At 35.2% G+C, this 9,588-nt stretch overlaps 1 protein-coding gene across 1 annotated transcript; it reads left to right on the top strand.

Annotated features, from left to right (window-relative positions):
- The first annotated feature begins 8,172 nt into the window (after nt 1-8,172).
- LOC124887695 lies at nt 8,173-9,125 on the top strand. The gene is made up of 2 exons (XM_047397589.1): nt 8,173-8,438; nt 8,693-9,125. Exons 1-2 carry the CDS (start codon nt 8,173-8,175, stop codon nt 9,123-9,125), a joined length of 699 nt encoding a protein of 232 aa, XP_047253545.1.
- The last annotated feature ends 463 nt before the right edge of the window (nt 9,126-9,588 follow it).

Genomic DNA, 9,588 nt, shown 5'->3' with positions numbered 1-9,588 from the left:
TTTTTGTGGTTTTCTTTCAGAGATATATATGAAACCTACTCTAATAAAGAATGAAAAAAATATTTTTAATTTTTTTTAAATAAGATCACCTAGCCCTAGAAGAGCTGCCTACATATCTCACCCCCGAAAGAGGAGAATCAGGTGTGCGTAGTTCGTCCAGATTGGACAATTAAGGATTAAATAACAAATTGACCCTAACTTGAGAGACATGACCAAACACAGACAATGAACAACATCAATAAAATCTTTTTGAGTTTCCAATTTGACATCACATAAAATAACACCAACAACTATGAAAGAAAAATATTTTTGGTATTTTCGTTATACGAAATGTACAAAACTTCTACCTTTTTTTTGAATTTTCTTTATAAAAATCTTCTACTGAAAAAAATTATTTTTTTTAATTTTCGAATTATGAATGCTTCCTAAAGATAAAAAAATCTTTTAGATATCTTTGTTTTTGACAAATAAATTCAAATGGTAAAAATCTTTTTGATATATATTTTTTTGGATTGTGAAAAATAAAATCCATAAAGAACTCTAAAAAGAAAAACTACGAAGCTCTCCTTTCTTTTTACTCACTTTTCTTTCCTCTTTTTTTTTTTCAACATTTTCTTTGCCTACACACTTTACTTCTAACATATGCTTTTCCCAAATTAGTCTGTCAAATACCCATGTCACCCTCAAAGATGCAACATTTAGCAGATAATTATGCTTTTAAGGTGAGTCTCCTACAAAGGGCCACATGGGTCTTGTTAGGTCTCAATATGATGCAGATAAGCATGACCTAACGGCTAACCTACACTGGGGTCCACTAACAAGGCTATTCGGGAGATCATATGGTCGATAGTGGCTGTGAAAGCTTTCCATCCACTCTATACACTCGACAGCTCCCCCTCCTAAAATAAGGGTTACTCAACTAGAGGTCGTGTACACACGTGTACTACGGGACTTGTTGTAGAAAAAATGACTCCGATTATGCACATGATGCCAGTTATAAAGCACTAACACATAAAAGAAAAAACTGTAAACATGTAGCAAGTGTGCACTCAACAATGATAAAACAAATACAAACAATAAGACAAATAATGTCTATACACCTATAGTGCGAAACTAAGCCGATACAACTCCAAATAATAAGCTCGAATTCTGAAAGTTATCCCCAGCAGAGTCGCCAAACTGTTACACACCTTTTTTTACCAAAAGATTCATTTTTAAGTTTGAAAAGGGTTTTTATTATGAAGTGACAAAAAATAAAAAATTATCCCGAAAAAGATTATTTACATTTAAACTCAGAGTCTCCACTTGGTATAAATCTGGTGTACCAAGTCACCTTTGAAAATCTCTTTTCAAAATGATTTTGACTCTTTAAAACTGTTGCGCGAACAAAGATTCCGGCTAAGAAATTCTGTTGACCGAGGAGAAGGGGTTAGTCACTCCTCGATCCCGTGGTTCAATCACAGTCACTTCGTGGAGTATATCGGTTAGTAGACACTATAAGATGTATAAACCAAACAAACATGCAAAGCAAAAAATTACTCCAAAATAAAACAAGTTCGAAAAATAGTGTCCAGTTCAATTATTACAGTCCGAAATAAAATATACTGAAATAAACCTACACTAACCTATACTAATCCTACACTATGCTCTACCCAATGCCTTGGGCCTTGATTATGAACATCCTTCGCGTATATAATAATTCGGGGCATTCCTCGGTCAAATGAGTAAATTAATTCAAAAGAGGTAAAAAAAACCAATCAAAATATTCAAACATTCAATAACCCACAACCCCTAAATTTGCCTACCCTGCCTACAGTTTGCCTACCAATTCTCGACCAAAACTTGCTACTATCGACTTTAACCAAAATGAACAACTATTCCAATTTAAACAACAGTCGACAAATAAAAACAAATTCACATTCACTTTTTATCCATTTTTTCAATCCCGCCCTTAACAATCGATTTTAATTCCTTGGCTATCCATTCAACTTTTAAAAACTCGAATTAAAGATCAACCACGTACACTCAACAAAGTTTCAAGCATGCTAAACGCATCAGTCATTCTGTAACACCCCGAAATCTAGTTCCCGAGATGCCACATGGTGCTCTGAACTACAAGTAGTCTTGAGCTAACCCTGGCTGCTTTCTACTAATTCTTATTCTCAAAATAGGGAAAATATGAATGTGATATCATTATAAATTTGGAAAACTATCTGAATAATTTGAGCATATTTAAAAATGCTAATCTTATCAATCTGATAAAACAAATACTGAAAGGTCTGAATACGACAACTGAAATCTAAAACTGAATCTAGTAGTCCGACAAGCCTCTAATGACTGAAACTAGAAAGTCACCGGTACAGGCCCCAGCTAACTCAAAATGTCTGAAATAATCTAATAATAAAATTGGAAATCTAAAAACTAAGTTTCCGAACTATGAGGACTCACCAACTGCATGGATGTAGATGAGATGCTCAAAAATCACTGTCGTTGATAAGACTGAGCACCTGAACCTACATTAGGAGACAATGTAGCACATATACATATATGTGGATCAGTACTTTGAGGATGTACTGAGTATATGGGGGTGCATGCAATAAGTAAGTAAACAATATATCACAATTTGTAAAATTATGCATGCTAAATGTAAATGACTTACATAGCTTGAGTAAATCTGAAATCTAAAGATCATAAATCATGAATAGTAAGGCATGTAGAATAAATCTTTTGAGTCATTACACTTAGATCTGAAATCTGTATCCTGTCTTTTACTCAAGTCGTATAAGCTAAAAGAAGTCTGAAACTTGTTCTGCAGAGTAAACACTTTATCTCAAGACTTTAAATTAGTAAACTGTTTTAAGAGTGGGGGAGATCTATTTGAGAGGTTCTTCTAACCGTACACCATGTGAGCATCCATGGTGTCCCATGACTAGTCCCCGTAAGGTTAGGGCTGTTCTACCCTTGCCATCAAAATAGAATAATCTCATCTCAGTGATCACAATCTCAGTCATCCATGTAAAGTGGAAATAAATATCTATACATACGGTGGCACGTAATTTTGGGGTATGAAACTGTAGTAACATGCCCAACTCGGTGCTAAATACTACTCCCGATCACATGCTCAAAATCTCAAGAAAATTCACTTTAAAAGTAATCTAATGGTTTATAATGTAAACCAACTGTAAATCTATAATCTCAATCTGTAAAGTGGATTTTGAATCTATTGAGACCAAAAGGTCAAATCTTTCTCAAAATCTAAGGATAATCTCATCATAAAGTACTCTTAGTACAAACAATCTTGAAATAACAATATTTGAATAGGGCTTAAAGACCCATATATTAATCTCATGTGAAAACATCTCAAAATTCATGCTTGATAATATAAACATTTATAATTCATTATAAAATCTGTAAATTTCAGCAATATGCATGAAAATATAACAAACTCATGTAATTCAACTTCTAAATCACTGGGAGTACCATAAGCTTGTAAATAACAACAATGGGTATAAACCCCAACTTGAATTTCATGGAAAATCATATATAATTCAGAAAATTATAATTAAAATAAGTCTTTGGGCACAAGGATGAAAGATTTATCCTTGTTCAAACCTCACATACCTTAATAAATTGGTTTGATGTAGAGAATTCGATTTTGAAACTCTAGGAGATGATCTTGAATGCTTTCTTGAGATTCTTGAATTGTAATGCTTAATTCTGGGTTTCTTTCTTAAAGAGGATGGCTTTGAATTTTATGTTCTTAGTTTGGAAACTTTGAATTCTTGACTATCTTGAAGAGAATGTAATCGATTCTTGATGTTCTTGGAAGATGGACTCAAGAGAAAACCCTAATCTTGTTTTTGTGAATAAAGAGGATTAGGGGTTGTTAAAACTGATTTATGATGGTTAAGTACGTGATTTTTATTATTTAGGTCGTGGGAGGTGAAGGAAAAGTCTAAAATACCCATCCAAAACCATTTGGGAATTGCTGATTTTTAAGGGTGATGACCTTGGCTGATAGGTCATCACATATGTGATAGCCTATTAGCTAAGGTCGTCACTAAGGAGCTGAAATTAATGACTTACTATTTTGGGCTGACGACATGGCTGATAGGTCGTCACATATGTGATAGCCTATCAGTTCAGGTCGTTACTTAGAAGCTGAAATTAATGACTTACATTTTGAGCTGACGACATGGCTGATAGGTCGTCACATATGTGATAGCCTATCAGCTCAGGTCGTCACTTGGGAGCTGAAATTAATGAATTACTATTTTGGGCTGACGACATGGCTGATAGGTCGTCACATATGTGACAGCCCATCCGCTCAGGTCGTCATTTGTTGATAGACAGACATGTTGAAGTAAAACGAGTATAACTTTTCGCTCTGATATCGGATTAAGATGAAACAAAATGCGTTGGAAAGAAGATTCAATTATCTTTCATTTTATATAAGGTTTGGAACGTAACTCATTATGTACAAGGAGTAATGGCTGTTTAAATTTGACCCAAGCTGAAATGTTCGTTTAAAACTTAATCAATGGAGGCGCCCTTAACTTGTCTTTGAGTTGGGAGGTCTTTATGACCTCAATTGATATAAAGGGACATTTTAACACTATATAATTGATAATTACCCATATATAGATTAGGAATCATTGGATTTCGGTCTGTATGCTTGATAACAACGGTTTGAATTCTATTCAAAAAATGGGAGATGTTACTTTATATTCCGCTTGGAAACATTCGTTTTCAAATAAGGATAGATATTTGAGTAAACTAGGAGGTCTAAAAGTATAAACAGAACATGACTACCTAACAAAAATTGAAAACTAAATAGAATTAATCTGGGAGAATTGTACCTTAGGCTGAAGCCGAACTTGTAGAGAAAAGATGGGGGTACTTGGATCGCATATCTGCCTCTGCTTCCCAATTGGCACTCTCAACGGACTGATTCCGCCAAAGGAATTTAATGATAGGAACTTCTTTGTTCCTTAGCCTACAGATCTGATGATCTAAAATCTCAACTGGAATCTCTTCATATGAAAGGTCGTTCTGAATATCTGAGCTTTCTAAAGAAACTACAATAGTGGAGTCACCGATGCACTTCTTAAGAATAGAGACGTGGAATACCGGATGGACGGCTGACAAGGATACGGGTAACTCAATTTCATAAGCTACTTTCCCAACACGACTCAGAATTTTATAAGGTCTAACAAATCGAGGACAAAGCTTCCCCTTTTTGTCAAATCTCTTCACCCCTTTCATGGATGAAATCTTCAAATTTACTAAATCCCCAACCTCAAACTCGAGGTCCCTTCTTCTCAATCTGCATATGATTTCTGACGACTCTGGGATATTTTCAATCTTTCTCTAATCAACTTAACTTTCTCCATAGCTTCAAACACTGTATCCGACCCAAGCAAAGCGACCTTACCCACTTTAAACTAATCTATGGGTGATCTATATTTCCTTCTATAAAGAGCCTCAAATGGGGCCATCTGAATACTAGAATGATAACTGATATTATAAGCGAACTCAATCAATGGCAAATGCTCATCCCAACTACCATTGAAATCAAGAGCACATGCCCTCAACATATCTTTTAGAGTTTGGATGGTCCTCTATGCTTAACTATTTGTCTACAGATGAAAAATGGAACTAAGACGAACTCGGGTACCAAGACCCTTTTAAAAGGCTCTCCAAAACTGGGAAGTAAACTGAGTACCCCTATTTGAGATGATAGACAAGGGGACTCTATGTAATCTGACAAGCTTTCGGATATATAACTTAGCATAATCCTCAGCTGTATAGGACGTATGCACTGGCAAGAAATGCACTGACTTAGTTAGCCTATCTACAACAACCTAAATTGAATCATAACGATGACGCGAAAGGGGTAATCCAGTCACAAAATCCATATTCACTACTTCCCACTTCCAAGTAGGAATACTGAACTCCTACAATGTACCAACAGGTCTTTGGTGCTCTATCTTAACCTGTTGAAAAGTTGCACACTTTGCTACAAATTCTGCTATATCTCTCTTCATACCACCCCACCAATAGATTTCCCGCAAGTTGTGGTACATCTTGGTAGCACCGGGATGAATAAAATATCACGCGCCATGCGCTTCAACCATAATTCTCTGTCTCAAATCATCAACACATGGAACATATAGTCTACTTTGACATCTCAACACACCATCTCCCCCTTGAGAGAAATCCTCTACCTTTTGGTCTTTAACTGACTCCTTCAGTTTGACCAAACTAGGATCCATGTCTTACTTCTCCTTCACTTCCAAAACTAAAGAGAATTCGGAACTACTCTGAACCCAAATATTTCCTTCGACTGAATCAACCAACCTAACACCCAATCTAGCCAAACGATGAACTTCTCGAGCCAACTCTTTCTTATCTTTTTCCACATGAGCAACACTGCCTATAGACAACCTGCTAAGGGCGTCTTCCACTACATTGGCCTTGCCCGGATGATACAATACACTTATATCATAATCTTTTAGCAACTCTAGCCATATTTTCTGACGAAGATTCAACTCCCCACGAGTAAATACATACTGCAAGCTTTTGTGGTTCGTGAACACATTAACATGAACACCACACAGATAGTGTCTCCAGATTTTCAATGTTAAAATGCAGCGACTATTTGCAGGTCATGGGTTGGGTAATTCTTTTTATGAGGCTTCAACTGTCTAGAGGTATAGGCTATGACCTTACCTCTCTGCATCAATACACAACCCAAAACAACTCTAGAGGCATCACAATACACCAAAAAGCCATCGGTACCATCGGGTAATGCTCGAACTGGGGCTGAAGTGAGTCGAGTCTTCAACTCCTAAAAACTCTTGTCGCAGGAATCTGACCACAGGAACTTAAGTTTCTTTTGGGTCAGTCAAGACATAGGGGACGCAATAGATGAGAAACCTTCAACAAAACGGCGGTAATAGCCAGCTAGACCCAAGAAACTTCTAATTTTTTATGGAGAGATAGTTCTAGGCCAATTTCTTACGGCTTCTGTCTTATTGGGATAAACTCTAATGCCGTCAGCGGAAATAATATGACCAAGAAAGGCTACTGATCTTTGCCAAAATTCATACTTGCTAAATTTGGTGAATAATTAATGATCTGTAAGAGTTTTCAAGATAGTTCTAAGATGATCTGCATGGTCATCCTCACTACGGGAGTACACAAGAATATCATTTATGAATACTATGACAAACATGTCTAGATACTGTTTGAACACTCGATTCATGAGGTCCATAAAAGCTATTGTAGCTTTGGTTAGCTTGAAAGACATGACTAGGAACTCAAAATGACCATAACAGGTTCTAAAGGTTGTTTTTGGAATATCACACTCCCTTACTTTAAGCTAATGATAGCCGGATCTAAGGTTCATCTTTGAGAAATAACTTGCACCTTGTAATTGATGAAACAAGTCATCTATTCTAGAAAGAGGGTATTTATTCTTACTGTGACCTTATTTAGCTGACGATAGTCAATACATATTCGCAAAGAATCATCTTTCTTTCGCATGAATAGGATGAAGGCACTTCATGGAGAAACACTATGCCTTATGAAACCTCTATCTAAAAGATCTTTAAGTTTCTCTTTCAGCTCCTTAAGCTCTGTGGGAGCCATGCGATATTGAAGAATAGAAATAGGTTGAATATCTGGGAGAAGGTCAATAAGTTGAAATTAATTTTTGGGACAAACAAAATTACGTGTCTACAATAACGACTATTTTTCATTGCTTGTAGATGAATTTCGTGATGTGTCACGTAAGGAGAAAATGATAATTGTTTTGCGATATATTGATGGGGTGGGATCTGTTATGGAATGATATATCGGAATTGTCCATGTTTATGATACTAGTGTTTTATGTTTAAAAGAAGCAGTTGTTAACTATCTTACTCAACATGCTTTGAGTTTATCTTGTATACGAGGGCAATGCTATGTGGAGCAAGCAATATGCAAAGGTATCTAAGTGTCCTTAAAGTTTTGATTCAGCAAGAAAGTAGATCAGCTCACGTAATTCACTATTTTACTCATCAACTTTAGTTGACTCTTTTTGGTGTATCTAAAAAATGTCTTCAAGTTGTAGAACTAGTATTGTTGATTTCCAATGTCTTAAATGTAGTGGGAGGTTCTTTTAAATGTATGGATGAACTTCGACAAGCTCAAATAGAAAAAGTTCAAGAGGCGCTAGATATGGGCGAGGTTGAAATTGGTAAAGGCTTGAATCAAGAACTTGATTTTGCTAGAGCTGCTAATACTCGTTGGGGTTCACACTATAAATCATTTAAGAAATTTATTAGTATGTTTGATTTTATTATTGATGTCCTTGATACTATTGTTGTTGATTCTAAATCTGATGAAGAAAAAGCTAGGGCAACAGGATATCTCAGAACTTGTCAACATTTGAGGTTACTTTCATATTGCACTTAATGAAAGATATTTTAGCAATCACAAATAATCTAAATGAATCCTTACAGAAGAAATAACAAGATATAGCAAATGTCGTTCTACTTGTTAAGGTGGTGAAGAAACGATTGCAGGATTTAAGGGATGGAGAATGGGTTCCACTTATCAAGAATGTGTCTGCAATTTGTGTCAAGTATGATATTTTGATATCCAATTTTAATGAGTTTTATGTTAATTTTGAAAGATCATGATGAAGAGTTGCTGAATATACTATCTCACATCACTATCGTGTGGAAGTATTTTTTAAGATTATTGATTGGAAACTTCAAGAACTCAATGATCATCGTTTTAATGAGGTGATAATAGATTTGCTTATTGGGGTTGCTTGCTTGAATCCAGTTGACTCATTTTCTAGTTTTGACATTAACAAAATATTGAGAATGACTAAATTATATCTTGATGATTTTGATGAAAATATAATGGTTACTCTAAGAATTCTCCTAGATACGTATATTGTTGATGTTCGTCATGTTGATGGAAGGTTTTCTAATCTAAAAGGACTTGGTGACCTTTCTGAGGAGCTAGTTAAGACAAAGAAACACTTTAATTATTCTGTTGTATTTCGTCTTATAAAGTTTGCATTGCTTTTGCTGGTTTCCACTGCAACAGTTGAAAGAGCTTTTCGATAAGGAAGTTGATCAAGAGTGAATTGAGGAATCGAATAGATGATGATTTTTAATGAGCAGTTGTATGGTGCCTTATGTAGAAAAAATATTTAATACTATTTCTAATGAAAGTATTATGAACAGATTTCAAGAAATGAAAACTCGTAGAATAATATTGTAATAATGTGTCTTAGTTAATTAAAATTTTTGTTGTTTTCTTCGTTGCGTATTTATTTTTTATATATTAAACTCACTTGATGAAAAATCTAGGTCGGCCACTGATGAGACATGAATTTATGAATCACGAGCATCATAACATAGAGCTTGAATACTTGAGAACTTGAATTGATGGGGGACATTATTGCTTCTAGTTTGGAGGTCGGAACATAAACATAAGTTACATAGAGAACTCGAACCTTAGACATAGGCATGACTTGAATACATAAGACATTAGTAGCTAGGTGTCCTCTTAAATTAAAGTAAGAGG

The sequence above is a fragment of the Capsicum annuum genome, chromosome 10 (assembly GCF_002878395.1).
Source record: "Capsicum annuum cultivar UCD-10X-F1 chromosome 10, UCD10Xv1.1, whole genome shotgun sequence".
NCBI lineage: Eukaryota > Viridiplantae > Streptophyta > Magnoliopsida > Solanales > Solanaceae > Capsicum > Capsicum annuum.
The sequence above is the reverse complement of the archived record's forward strand: the minus strand, read 5'-3'. Positions and strand labels throughout refer to the sequence as shown.